General features: G+C 50.7%; 5 protein-coding genes across 5 annotated transcripts; 2 read left to right on the top strand and 3 right to left on the bottom strand.

Annotated features, from left to right (window-relative positions):
• Positions 1-161: 161 nt before the first annotated feature.
• AKAW2_11829A (RNA dependent RNA polymerase) lies at positions 162-4,082 on the top strand (the record flags this gene model as incomplete). Its single annotated transcript, XM_041684356.1, has 1 exon — positions 162-4,082. The coding sequence occupies one exon, from the start codon at positions 162-164 to the stop codon at positions 4,080-4,082; it is 3,921 nt and encodes a 1,306-aa protein (XP_041538549.1).
• Positions 4,083-4,489: 407 nt separating this feature from the next.
• On the bottom strand, positions 4,490-5,806 carry AKAW2_11828S (uncharacterized protein; the record flags this gene model as incomplete). Its single annotated transcript, XM_041684355.1, has 1 exon — positions 4,490-5,806. The coding sequence occupies one exon, from the start codon at positions 5,804-5,806 to the stop codon at positions 4,490-4,492; it is 1,317 nt and encodes a 438-aa protein (XP_041538548.1).
• Positions 5,807-6,901: 1,095 nt separating this feature from the next.
• AKAW2_11827S (uncharacterized protein) lies at positions 6,902-7,527 on the bottom strand (the record flags this gene model as incomplete). Its single annotated transcript, XM_041684354.1, has 2 exons — positions 6,902-7,310; positions 7,376-7,527. 2 exons carry the CDS (start codon positions 7,525-7,527, stop codon positions 6,902-6,904), a joined length of 561 nt encoding a protein of 186 aa, XP_041538547.1.
• A 1,539-nt stretch (positions 7,528-9,066) lies between these two features.
• Positions 9,067-10,066, bottom strand: LXR3 (putative carbonyl reductase; the record flags this gene model as incomplete). The annotated part of the gene is made up of 3 exons (XM_041684353.1): positions 9,067-9,314; positions 9,370-9,753; positions 9,817-10,066. The coding sequence occupies 3 exons, from the start codon at positions 10,064-10,066 to the stop codon at positions 9,067-9,069; spliced, it is 882 nt and encodes a 293-aa protein (XP_041538546.1).
• A 1,609-nt stretch (positions 10,067-11,675) lies between these two features.
• AKAW2_11825A (uncharacterized protein) lies at positions 11,676-14,222 on the top strand (the record flags this gene model as incomplete). The annotated part of the gene is made up of 1 exon (XM_041684352.1): positions 11,676-14,222. The coding sequence occupies one exon, from the start codon at positions 11,676-11,678 to the stop codon at positions 14,220-14,222; it is 2,547 nt and encodes an 848-aa protein (XP_041538545.1).
• Between the last annotated feature and the right edge of the window lie 68 nt (positions 14,223-14,290).

Here is a 14,290-nt window from a genome sequence, read left to right as displayed (position 1 = left end):
TCATTTGTTTGTATGCTTCCCATTCCGTCAGGACACTGCAGGGGAGACTCAATCAGAGCTTTGGATAGGAGAGGTAGGCATCGCTTGTTTGCAACGTAAAAATTCAGAAACTGCCCGTGCATTGGGAAAGAACCCCGTCGCCTGTCCATCTATACCACGAGATGACTTTCCCCCGTACCCCAGTCAGAACTGGTCAGGAATTGAACAAGTTGATCGATTCGATAAACGAGCAATTCGATCTGGACATCCCAAATCCCCTCTTATTCTCTCCATCTATTGGCAAGGATGATAAGTCACTTGGCTGGAGCCTTTATGGCCGGATCAGAGTGCTATACTTCAACCGCAAGGTGGACTTGAACCGGATCTTCAATGACTTCGAGGAGTGGATTGTCTCCCAATCAACGGTGCTATCTGCTGGGGATGGTCAATGGGGACATATACCAGGCTCATTCGCGAACACCTCGAGAGATATCTTTATCAGCAATGGGAGCAGTACTATTGCAAAGGAGGAGCGCCAACGATATCTCGAAAGATTGATCAATGACGAACTCTACCTGCTTAATGGCTCCTTTCCAGCTCCCAGGAAGGTCGACGAACTGGTAGAAGAGCCTCCTGCGCCACCAGAAAACTCGCTCAAGAGAAGGCTTTCTGTGGAAGAGGAATTCCACACGGCTCCCAACTCTCCGGTCAAGGATCCAGACAGGCCGCAATCGCCTATATCCAAGGAAGACGCTTGTGATCTTCCCATTGGAAACGTCACCAGAGCCGGATTTCCGGCCTTCCAGCCATCAAATGTCACAGTTCCAATTAATATATTCAAAAGCCCCAAGAAAACCGACAACGATAAACCCTCCAAATTCGTGGAACGCCTGAGGGGTTCCGACAGTTTCCAGCGTTATGATGCAACACCAACCTCCAACGATCGGGCGAATTTTAGCTTCAGCACTGTAGCTGATACTTCTTCCAGCTTTCTTTATTCGACTACTGCTCCCTACGAGACCTCGTTCACGTCGAGCACCACTGAAGTCGATGAGTCAATGTTGGAAACTGAACCCATGTACGAGGACTCTGTAGTGGGGCATCATCTGAGTGAGCAAACAACAGCAACAAACCTTGCTGAAATACAGAGTTTAGAGCAACTCGCTTGCCAGGAGCCTCGCGAATCAATTGAAGGGCGCATTATGACAGGCCTTCTCCAATTCGGACCATTCTCGCACGATCATCAATACCCAAGTTCCGTCACGCTTCGATATAGATATGAACTCGAGAGAGTGGCTAGAGAGTGGGGTGTATCCTTGGACCGCATGTTGGTTGGTCCCAACATCTCTTTCAAGACGCTTGATGATTTCTGGCGCTGGATAGAGGGGCATAGTCAGCGGGAAGGGAAACGGCTCCCCGAAAAGTCCTCTCGCAAGGCTTGGGATGCAGCTACTGGGAAGTTCAAGACTGACAAACATTCAGAAGTTGTCGTACTAACTGGGGATTTGGAGTGGTCCGAAGAAGGGGTCTTGAAGTTAAGATTGAATCCATTGAAGACTGAACGGACCTGTCGCTTTCACCGGCGATTTGGATCTGATAGATTTCTCAGTCTGACAGTGCCAGCTCCGGCGCGGCCTCCATCGCATCTCCGGTTCCCCTTACAGCCTACACTCCTGCGAGAAACCCTGGGTTTATGGCTAACGCAGAATGCTCATCAATGCTTAGGGAGGACGTGGAGGCCTTTTTTTGTGGATGAGGTCAAGTCGAAACGCAAAGCAGATGATCCCAAATTTCGAATCGACTTCTTTGCAATCGATGGGATTGATTTTGACCATAGTTCCCCTGTCCCTCTTGTTGCACCTCCCCATCAAGACAGTAGCAACCGCACTCCAATGAGTCTAGATGCGTTGATTGATTGGCACATGCCTCGAGAAGAAAACCTCATGCAAACCAACTGCAAATTGTTTCAACGCTTCTCATTGGCTCTCTCGAAAACATACGCTACAGTGGTCCTACATCCACGGCAAGTTCTACCATTACCAGATGTATCCAAACCTGTCATGAACGATGGTTGCGCTCTGATGTCTAGAAGCTTGGCCAATCAGATTTGTGATTCATTGGGACTGACGGGATACACCCCAAGCGCCTTCCAGGGTAGAATAGCAGGTGCGAAAGGGTTATGGATGGTCGACAAACATCGATCTCACGTCACAGCTGACGATGACGTATGGATCCAAATATCCGACTCGCAGTTGAAGATAAGGCCGCATCCTCACGAGTGGGATGGGTCGGTAGACGATGAGAAACTTACCTTTGAGGTTGTTAAATGGTCTAAACCTTTGCATCCCGTAAATCAGACTATACAGCTTTTGAACATATTGGATCACGGTGGGCACATTAGGGGGCATCTCGCAGATCTCACTCGATTAGGGATTCAATCGTTATATCAGGAATTTGCGGACGTTCTCGAATCCGACAGCGCAGTGCTCTGCCGGAGCCTAGTGCAGAAAATCCGCCCGTCGGGGGATGATGGCTTTGGACGGGTGTCTCAGAGGACCTGGCGTTTCGAAAATTGGATGAGCAATGATGCCGAGTTCATAATCCGCCTTACTGAAGCTGGCTTCTGCCCTCGGAGCTTCCATTTCCTCCGTAAGCGATTAGGGAAGTGCCTGCGAGAACTTCTGAAGCGGCATGTGGACGAACTTCGCATTGAAGTTCCCCTCTCAACATACGCTTTCTGCATTGCTGACCCATACGGAGTCTTGAAGGAGGATGAGGTTCATTTCGGCTTTTCGAACGTCTGGCGCGATGGAAAGGGGCAATTTGAAGATATCCTACTAGATGGCATTGACGTCCTCGTCGGCCGTCTGCCCGCCCATCTGCCCTCTGATATCCAACGCCGGACGGCCGTGTGGAAGCAAGAGCTACGACATTTCAAAGACGTAATTGTCTTTCCCAGTGTTGGCAACATACCGTTGGCACATATGCTCTCTGGTGGTGACTACGATGGCGATACTCCTTGGATCTGCTGGGATCAGAACATCGTTCGAAACTTTTACAATTCCGGCTTGCCAGATACAGAGTTTCCGCCAGAGCATTACGGACTTACCAAGTACGCTGTAGACATGAAAGACATCCAATCCATGGATGAGTTCCTCCAGAGCTCATTCACCTTCAATTTGACCCTGTCAAACCTAGGTCGCTGTACCGTGGAGCATGAGATGATCGCCTACGATGAGGAGTCAATCGACTCAGACAAAGCGAAGGAACTCGCCTGTCTCCTCAGTCACCTAGTCGACGGCCGCAAAGCAGGAGTCCACCTATCCGAACAAGCATGGCGGCAATACCGCAAGAAGATCAGCCCCCGGGCACGCGAACTCCCCGCATACAAGAACCCCCGCCGGAGACCCAAGAAATCCAACATCATCGATTATCTCCGGTTCGAAGTCGCCACGCAGGAGCGAGACAAGATGCTTACCAAGCTCGAGGCAGAATTCCCAGAAGAGGAGGCATCCTTCAGCAAAGACGAAGACCTGACACGGCCCTGGCGTACGATCCGCGAAAAGATCAAGAACGAAGGCCAACGCGGACAATTATTCGCAGCCGCCAAGGGCATGAGAGATAAGATCAGAAAACTCTACATCCAATGGAACACGGCTATTTCCCGAAGTCAGGACTCGTTCTCCCCTCACGCGCTGGACGCTGCAGGAGAGGCCAGATCCATTCCTCCCCCGGAAGGCGATCACCCTTTGATACTGGTGTGGCAGCACTGCCGTGACGAATGGCTTCGGGTCCTTGCGTCTTACACATATAACGAATATCCGCGCGCCAGCTTCGTCATGCATGCCTTTGGCGAGGTCCTCTGCCAGATCAAATCGAGCACCCTACCGGCACGATCCGTGACATCGGAGATTCTTTCTTGCTACCGCGTCAATCAGAAGGTGGTCGCTCAGCTTACCGCACAGGATGTGGTCGAGGAAGGTGAAGAGAGGCTAGATGGGGAAGATGAATATGAGGGGCACGAGGCGATTGAAGCGATGCATTTTGGGATGCGGTCGTCAGGCGGGTACTTTGACCCGGATGATTGCTTGTCTGTGGAGTGAATTCTTGGTTTGGGGTGGGTTCTCGTTGTGGGGACATATTATGAGTTTGGATACGACATATTATGACTTGGATATTAGGCGGATTTTAATGATAGGATATTGAGAGTATGAATCATGCTATGAAGATAGATTGCGTTTGTGCAGTTGAACACAGTAAAGACACACGGTTACGGTATCTCTCACATGTCAAGCAGTGGTGGTGCACCATTATTGATTGCTTCCGGTTTGCTCACATTCCATCCCATCCGGCTTCAAGAATGGATGGTCACTCGCCTACATTCCACTTTCATCCCTGACTTACCACATGCAATTTAGAAAGGAGATTGAGAAGAAACTGAAAAAAAGTACTACACTTTACCGGAGGATAGACAGCTCATTATTCCATATATCCAATTCATTGCTCCTAGTCATCTAATAACCTCCCCAAATGCCATCTCCTCGACCTCCACCTCCCTCAGAAACCTCCTCTTCCCATCATAGTATAACCCATCACCTCCAACACCTGCTACCTGCGTCGAGCAATACAGCCTCACTTTGACACCACCACCCCCACCACCAGCGCTACCCCCTTTCATACGCGCATTAGTATTTCTAGGCAAATTCCTCCTACTCCGCATCATCATCATCATCATCTCCCGTTGTCGGGCCCTCTCCTCTTGTATAACCGCCCACCGGGCTTGGCTCTCCTTATAGCGCTTCCTCCTCATTCTTGCGCCTTTATCCCATAGTTTCACTTGATATTTCATTTGTCTGTTCGAGTCGCCTGGCCAGTCGCTTGGGCGGTCATCCTCTGTTGATGATGAGACGGAGGATGAGAGTGATGAGCGAGGGAGGTGTTGTTGTCTCTGGGGTGGTTGGTAGAAGGGAGATTGGTAGGATTGATGGTGTCGGTTGTGACGCTTGCGGTAATTCTGACTTCTCAGGGAGTAGAGATTTTGAGACGGTCCGAGTTGTGGCTGGGGGGTGTAAATGCCAGTAGGACTGACAGATACTCTCACATCATCCTCATGATTGGCAGGATGCATCATCCTCTTCATCCAATCTTTCATTTCGTATAGATCGGTCACGTCCCGACAGAGACCTAGCATGCTGCGACGCAAAAGGTAATGTATGTGGATGTGGTAGTCCACGAGGTATTTGGCGAACTTGTGGTCGTTTGTCGGGTCGTGGCTGAGGTAGATTTGGAGTTGGGTGTTGTAGGATTGTTCTTGGGTGGGTGTGAGGAGGTGGGTGTATGTGGGTGATGGCTCTTGTTTATTATTACCTTTGCCTTCTTGGGGGGCTGGGGGTATTTCGTCGGGTGGGATTTCCTTGTCTTCTTCTGTGGTGGTGAGGCCTGGGGTCAGGAACGGTGGATCGCGGGAGGCATCGTAGATGCCTTTTATGCGATCATCGTAGTAGATGTCCTTGGGGATGCGGGTGATTGTGCAGCTGGTACAGGAGAGGGCTTCTTGGAGGGAGGCATTCTGTTTTTGTTCTCTCAGGGACAAATTCAGAGTCTTTTGGGGGTTTGGTTTTGGTTGTTCTTTTTTGTGGATGGTTTTCTCTTCAACTCTTTCTGTGTGGGATGGTTTGAAAGGGATTGGTTTGGTTGTGTGTGTGGGTGCGAGAGGATGAGGATCGGGGATGAGAGTCAGAGAAACGTACCATTGCCATATCCTCTCCATCATGGGGAGGATGATGTGTAGCATGAGGCATGATGTTGGTTGGTACATTTGGATCATAGGTTCCGATATTGGATCTGATAGTAGCAGTTGGGTGTGGTGGAGGGGAGGTGTGCTAGACTAGTTCCATATATGGTGGTATAGAGGGGAGAGTTGAGAAGAGTATCCAGAACAAAAATAGCTTCGAGCTTACTATGCCATCTTCTCAAGGGCATAACAAGAATATATAGTACAGAGTATACAATGATTCTCGACAATCCATTATCGGCAAGTGCCGCATTGTTTCATGACGGAATATCCTCATACTTGAGTGATGAAAGAATGGGTGGTTGTTCCATTTGTATATATTGGTAGTAAGATATGGTTTCCGGGGCCGGGCGCATGATGTCGGAGCTGAGATGAATGTGATGGGGTCATTGGAGGATGATAAGAGGGGATCCTGTATTCGGTTTTAGTAGAGTGATGAAAGTGACGAAATCAGAGGAATGAGAGAGGGAGATCATGGGGATTGGGACGGACTCAGCTGGTTTGGGTTCATACTTTGTAGGGGAGTCAAGTGATCCGGGTTGGGGGGCGTCAGGTGAGGGCTGTTGCTGCTTACTAGTAGTAGTAGTAAAAGTAGTAGGTACATAGTAGTGATGGAAATACATATCTGTAGATGCCGGTCGTGATCGCCCTTTATAGTTTGCAAGGTTTAGGACTGAGAAAACTTGAAGGAAGTACCCCATTACCCTGGGATTCTGGGATGGATAATTACTAGAATAAAAATATTGGGAACACGCATGGTTTGCCTGATTCTCAGTGAATTTCTTGGTTGAATAGTTGGTATCACCTATGTGGTCACATGATATAACTATCAAAGTACATGAACAATAATATTGTATTCTACTCTAGAACCGGGTGTATAACTGACTGTATGCTACATTAGCAATGCCATGCCGACCCTCTTTTTAACGCTCTCTTTTTCACATAGCAAGCGTAATGTACAGCCAACTGCCGTACGGAGCTCTGTTCTCGCAGTAGTGCTGCAGGACATCTCAGAAAATGTATACACAAGATTTTAGATCAGAAACAAGACCCCGGATTACAACAATCAATATTTTAATAGACCGTCAATGCTGGCTAATAGCTATCAAAAAAGCCCACTTATCCTATTTATGGCGGACCATCACAGCCCCACAGCCAGAATAGTCTATCTCTGACTGTGCTGTCATCCGCACTATCATAAGCGGGCGGTCTTCGACGCATGAACTGCCCATAAAGGGGCTTTGGTCCGTTCAGATCCACCCAGCCCTCCTTCCGCTGTTGCATTGCATACTGAAGTATGGAATTCGAGTTGTGGTCTGTGGGCATGAAAGGGCACTCAAAACTCCATTCAACCTGAAGCCGTGCATTGTCTGCGCTGTCGTAACCCAGAGGATTATAATCGGGCTCAGAAGAGGGCGCATGTAAAATCACTTCAAGTGAGCCCCGATAATAGGCTTCCCGTGCCAGGAGTAGTATGCGGAATTTCATCGCGCCGAGCTCCTCCTGCGCGAAAGATACTGACTTCTGCAGTGTCCAGCTGGATACAACATATTATCAGTATAAGATAGGGAGGACCAAGGGGAAGGAGCAGATAAATACTACCTTTTGTCTGTTTCTGCACAGTCATTCAACCAGTAGTTCAGCCATCTTTCCAGCATATCTTCGGGATTGTCCTGGCTCTTGGATGGGTTTTGCCAGGTGTGACATAATTCTTCAGTATTAGTTGATGCTTTAATCGACTTGAGTCCAACCATCTTCGACAGTCAACCCAGAGATCAAAGTCAATTTCCTTGGCCTGTTCGTCTGTGAGATGTGATCCTATGATTTGGATTGACGTCTTCGGTGGTGAAGTCAGCTCTTCTCTTAGAGAAGCATAGAGTGGGAGTTCGGCCATGGTTTTTATTTCCTCTTTCTTGGGATTATGTAGTAACGGGGGATAGTAGACAAGAAAATGAAGTGTGGGAATGATTATTGAAACCTTCTAGATTATGGATGTCTGGCATGACTGACATGACTGAAGTGATGCGTCAGTCTTGATAACCACTTCGGACTAACGATCCGGTTCAATTAATTTCGATCAGACGAGAACTGATGGAAAAACCAATAAATAACAACTATCAGAAAGGAATATTCACTGTTAAAATGATGTTGTTAATGACTGTTTGGTTTGTTGAGATGGTAGTAATATATCCACATCACTTAGTTAAAACCTCCTCCTCGACACTAACAGATTCCTGCCTAAGGAACAGGAGAAGAAACATCTACATACCCCATCAACATGATCCCTCTCTTCCCAACAACCTGTCTCATTCTCTCCCTCCTCTTCCTCCTCATTCAGCACCGCAAGGGCATTCGTTCTATATTGCGGAAATATACTACTCCGAATTACTCCCGCCTCCCCGTTTACCAACACGAAGTCGAACTGGATCACCTTCACCGGTATGTATACTACCAGTACTACTACTTACTAAGTAGCTGTACACCCCCCACATTTCTCGACCAACCAAATCAACTCTACCACTGCTTACACGAAATCTCACCCTTCCTACTGAACTTACCAAGCACATCAAGCCTTGAGGAATACATCCCACGCACAATGACATAAAACTGAAAGATGACTAACATGAACACACCGTCTTACTGCAGTGATCACCATTTCACCACCAATGGCCATGTTGCTCCCCCCGCAACCCCTCTCTCGAGATACTTTGACCCGGATACATCTGTCATATACCCGGAGGTCATGGAGCCGCCCTTTCCATTGATTCCAGAAATGGAAGAGGACTGTTATTCTGTGTATGGAGATGAAGATGAAGGGGAATGGGTTGATGGGGTGGTGGATTCAGTGGTGAAGTGGGTGGTGGAAAAGGTACAGGAGGGACCATCTTCTTCTGATTCTACTAGTTGAGCTTGATTGTTTGCACTTCTTGTGGCTATGGGATAAAACAAATACCCAACACGTGTTGTGAGAAGTGGTCACATTACTGCGATCTACTCTGGGGCATCTCACGCGATCGTGGACCTACGTCACTGCCGATCCCGAATATTGATGTCCTGCAACCTGCAAGCCACGACTCCTGCAGGGATCTATGGTAGTGGTTGGCTGGAAGTGGTTGGCCTGGTTCCTTGGCCCTGACCGGGTGTGGTTGTATCTAGAAGCGCCACGAACGGGCTTGATCGCGAAGAAGTCCAGTCGTTCATTTCGTCTATCGTGTAATAATATCTTTCATATGTATGTATCGCTGCAAGTTCAAATGTACAGATCATAAGGTGCCATCTATATCATCAAAAGCTTATGGGGCGCAGTAGCCGCCGTCAACCACAATGTCTGCTCCAGTAGTGTAGCTGGATGCATCCGATGCCAGGTACAGATACGCGCCCTTCAGCTCCTCGGGTGTTCCCTCGCGACCCATGGGGATCTTATCCTTCCAGACGGTCTTGGTCTCAGTTGGGATAAAGTTCGAGATCTCTGTGGCAATGTATCCTGGGGAGACGGTGTTGGCACGTGCGAATCTGACCCACTCAACAGCCAGCGACCTGCCTGCATTGGGAATTAGTACGATGCAAGTCTATTTCTCCAAGGCCGCTTCACTTACAGAGATGGATAACGGCCGCTTTGGAGGCATTGTATGCTGCCTGCATCTGAGGGAAGTTGACAATGTGACCGCTCATGGAAGCGGTGGCCACAAAGCTGCCATAGGTGAAGTTGTTAAGTGCGTTACCGTTGATATCGGTACCCTCCTCCTTCTGTCTCCTCCAGTGGGTTGCTGCCGCCCTGGCGCAGTAAAAGGTACCGTTCAGATCGACATCGACCACATTCTGGTAGTGGTCCAGCGGACCGTCAACCATGGGACCCTTAGTCCAGGGAACACCGGCATTGGCAATGAAAACGTCCAGTCGGCCGTTGAAGTCTTTCACAACCTGGTCAACGGCCTCCTGCACGGCTTCGGGCTTGGTGATTTCGACCTTGTACGCCTGGGCTGGAATGAGCATTAGTAAAGTATGCCAGGCGGTAAGTGGGGAAAATGGTCTGAGCTACTGACCCTGAACACCATACTTGGAAGCAATCTCCGCGGCCCGCTCGATGCAGCTAGGGTTGCTGCTATACCACATGGCCACATTTGCACCGGCTTCAGCCAGGCCACTAGCTACGGCAAGACCGATGCCAGCACCGGCGCCTGTAACGATGGCAGTCTTGCCCTTCAGTGAGAACATGCTCAGCAAGCCGGGGTGGGCGGGAGCTGTAGTGTTGTCATGGACAAAGTGTCCATCTTTCTGAGGGCTGGCAGCCATGATCGGATCTATGGGTGGAGAAGGGGTGTAAAGAGAGGGGATTCTCGAGGATACGCAGGAGAGTTAGGAAAGAACGAAGTGAAGATGTGAGACGGCCTAGCCAGATGGCGGGCAGCTTTATATCGTAGATTGGAGCTTAAATATACACACCACTACGGCCAGCAACGTAAACACTATTAGGACAGCAAGCCCACTAGGAGCCCCCCGCGCCGGTGAGGGGTTGACTGGGCCATTGCCCCCCTCTATGCAGATGGTTGGCTCCTACTCTGGAGTTCGCATTATTCAGAGTTTGGGGTTGGCTATCGAGGATAAGTCTAGTTGCCCCGACTGGCCACGCTCACTCCATCCAGCTTTCTCGTCTGGTGGGTTCTAATAACGCTAAGCGGTCCCATAGTCTCCAAGGCGGGTGAAAAGGTCCCAGGCTGGGGGTATCCGGGCGTGGGTTGACGACAGGCGCCCCATGCCCTGCTTCTGCAGCTTTCGCTTGCTTTCTTTATCTCACCGAAGTCCCCATCGGTATCGGGATCGGGGACCCTCTGGCATCTGACGGCCTCAATCAGACGATGACCTCGGAAATATCAGGAGACACGAGACCTGAACACTGAGTAAGTTCGGAGTTGATCAACCTCGTCTGGTTCTCCCAATCCGAGAGGCCGGCGGATCCGGACTCGTCGTATTTCCGTCCCGCAACCCCCCGTGACAGCGGCTGCCCTGCCCGATTGGGGTTTCCCGGAAATCTCCACTTCCACCTCCACTTGCGCTTTTACCACGCGAAGCTGGGAAGAAGGAAAGACACGCGCAGGGAGCTGCGTTGCTAATGCAGGTGTTTCATGCCTTCTATGATATACTTACTCGTGGTTTTTTTCAGACTTGAGTCTGCATGCGGCGCCTTATGGCATGCCAAGAAGGATTACTAGATTCCTTATACCCAGGACGTACAGTCCTTTACAAAGTAGTAGTTTGCTGTTGAAAACTAACAGTGTGAGCGAAAGTAGCTTGCACGATCACGGTCTCCAAGAAGAGGGAGTCGTTGGAATCTACCATGTTCCACGAGCTCCAGGGGTGCTCAATTCTTGACTGTTTCGCTAACATTCTTCTAGTTATCAGTGGAAACTCTGCGGCCTCCTGTAGATCTGCTAGCATCTTGGCGATGGTCTATTCTCGACTTATCTTCTAAATTGGGACATTACAGGAATTCTGGGACCGAGCTTCAGTTTGATGAAGGCTCCCTATCGCCAGTCAATGGCTCGCTGGGGAGGATGGTTGGTTGACATCGCAGCATTCCTCGCGAGCCGACAATAATGCTACCAACATTCCCATGCCCCAGCCGGCTGCCATAACAAACGCAACGCTCCCTCACGAGCGCGCTTCCTCCCATCCATCATGGATCTCTCTGTTTTCTGATTATCCTTGTGCTGGCGTTTCCGTGGCTAGTAGTTGCTACTCTTGCCTGGTCTTCGGCGCCGTTGAATGCCGTCCGGAACCATCGCGGAATTGGTATAGACACTGGGACAAGTACCAGCTCGAGTGTATGGGTTAACGCATCTACTCAAAGTCTAAAGGAACCAGGTTCTGCCAGCTCTGGCACCGAGAGCAGGAGGAAACGACAATGCCGCCATTGACCACCTTAATAGCGATAGCCGTGAGCTGCTCCGTCGTCTTTATTGTGTCTGCGATAGTTGGCACGGTCATTTGGATAAGAGTCCGTCAGGATCGCCTGTCGCTGGCGGTGGCAAACGCGAAGCAGGATGGATTTGCTCTACAACAATACCAGGGGGAGACGCTGACAGAACTCTCGCGGGAGGAGGGCACCGCACTACGACAGTATGGACAGCTCCCATATGGAAAGCCGTCTGAGTGGGGAGTCCTTTCATCTCGCGAGAGCCTCATTCTATCCCCTACGGACTCCGACACGTCATCTCCCTTGGACGAGAAAGCCCGTGACATGCGTCGTTCACTATCCCGGTCTCTTTCAAGCCGCTCTGCGCGGTTGTCACGACACCTCCTAGGACCACAACGACTCAGCTCACTGTCTCCACTGACGGAGCATTCAGAGAAGCGGCAATCGGCTTCACCGACAGTATCTGGAATTGACGATAACGTACCGAACTCTGCTGTCGAGGGTGCGTTCGAGCTAGCAACGGAGACCACACCGCGGCATACCCCAGACCGAGAAGAAGAGCAATTGAAGGCAAGTCTCACGAGCCGACCAAGCTCGGGGACATGGCCATTGAAGCATCATAGGGAGCGGTCCGGCAGCCTGTACCCGCTCATGGAGGATAAACAAGACGGTTGCAACCCATCCAATGGTCGGGTACGTGGGGGAAGCATCACTGCTCAAACGGCCGGGTCTGCGCCCGAGCAACCTGTACCTCCACCACCGTGTGCCTATCCGCCAAACCGCTTCCGTTTGTCAAGGAATGACTCAACTTGTCTCTCTTCGCTGAGTCTCGAAACCGCAGACAGCTCCATTCTGGAGGACAGCAGAAGAACGTCGACAAATGTCGACAGTACTTTCACATCGCCCGCTTTGCCTCCATGTCCCACATTCGCCCCGTTTGATGCCAACGACGTTGGACGGATGGAATATGATCGAAGAGGCCTTGGGCCAGCTCCAGTCGTACCATCTCAATTCGTCTTCCCGTCAAATTCTGGCACCGCGTGGGAAGCCAGGAGACTTGAATCACCTCGCTCTTCTCCGCGTCGAAGCTTGACCACACGGAGCCCGAATCATTCGACGGAACGCGTCAGTCCACCGCCACGACGAACCGAGTCTCTGTCTGAAATCAAGGCCAAGCGAGACTCATCCCTGTGGGTGAAGCCTCTGGATCTGAGCCGCCCGCCTTCCCTCAATCCAGTACCCAATGGAGCCTTAGTGCCACATTTCAGTCAAATGCAACGCCGTTCGATGTATGGTGATCAGAAGAACGAGCTCGATCCATTTTACAACGTGATCAGCAATTCTGCCTCGAGCACTGACACCCGATTGAAGCCTAGTACCACTGGGATTCCGGATGGTCCTCTGCTAGGCCCGAACAGTCATCTTAGACCCCCTCTGCCCTCTGCACTCAAAGGGAGCAGTAGCACCCGCAAAGGCCATCGGCGGCAGAACTGCGTTCGGATCTCGATACATCCTCCAATCACGTTTGGTGGCCCAGTCTTCTCGCCTACAGCCGAGGAGCCGGAGGAGACCGACGAAATTGATACCAGCCGGGCACAAGTTCCCAATTCATCAATCTCCCACATTTCAGTTCAGTCCAACGGTTCAGGCCTTACAGTGAGTCGGGCCAGCTATGATGAGCAACAGAAGGAAAACTCGCGAGTTACGGAGATTCCAGATGAACCCTCACAGGGAGGACCGCCGAAGCTCAAGGTGAACTCACCTACTGATGTCGGGGATCATACTCTGAGTATCATGGACATGGAGAAGTCATTGCCCGATATTGTGACGACTCTACCGCCCCCCAGGATTGATACCAACCTGTCGACTACGCCATCTCCGGAAAAGAACAGTCCGGTCTGGATAATTCCGCATTACAACAGCTCGCCGACGGGGTTCGAAAACTCCTCGAACCCTGGCAGTCCGCGCCGTACAGCCGTCAAGGGACCGCGTCAACCTCCACCACGGTCAACAGCACGCGGCAGCTTCCGCTCACTGAACCCTCTCGATGATAATGCCATGACGCAGTCAAGTCCGCCGATGCGTCATTCGCGCGGTCCCAGTATGGGCAAGGAACCGGTACGCAATACCGCCGAATCACCATTGCGTCCGAAGAACGACCCCAAGAACATGGTGGCCCCGCGGTACCAGGGTAGTCCGCATCACATTGTTTCTCCAATCAGCTATTCTCAGGCGCAGCTCTGGCGGCCAGCGGCCGCTGTGCCAAAACCGCCAACTGCGAATAGCGGCATCATAGTTCCCATCTGGGAAGACCGGGCTTCGGAACCCAAGGGCAAGGGTCCCAGAAATTCTTCAGTTACTTCGCCCAGCGAACCTTCAGCCCAAGTTGGACGGGCAAAGAGCCACCGATTGAAGCCCGGCCCTGGCAGTTCCCGACAAGGATTTCGTACTCCGACGAAAAAGCCTGTCGGACTGGGAATTGGGGCTGCCACGCCGGGAAGCTTGTATGATGGAGATGGGTTCCTGAAAGAATAGGGCAGGCGCATGGATGGACTGATAGTTGGCAGCGGCGTTGATTGTTTTCTCTTGTTTCCTTTGCTTGG

This window comes from Aspergillus luchuensis, chromosome 1 (genome assembly GCF_016861625.1).
Source record: "Aspergillus luchuensis IFO 4308 DNA, chromosome 1, nearly complete sequence".
NCBI classification, from domain to species: Eukaryota; Fungi; Ascomycota; class Eurotiomycetes; order Eurotiales; family Aspergillaceae; genus Aspergillus; species Aspergillus luchuensis.
The sequence above is the reverse complement of the archived record's forward strand: the minus strand, read 5'-3'. Positions and strand labels throughout refer to the sequence as shown.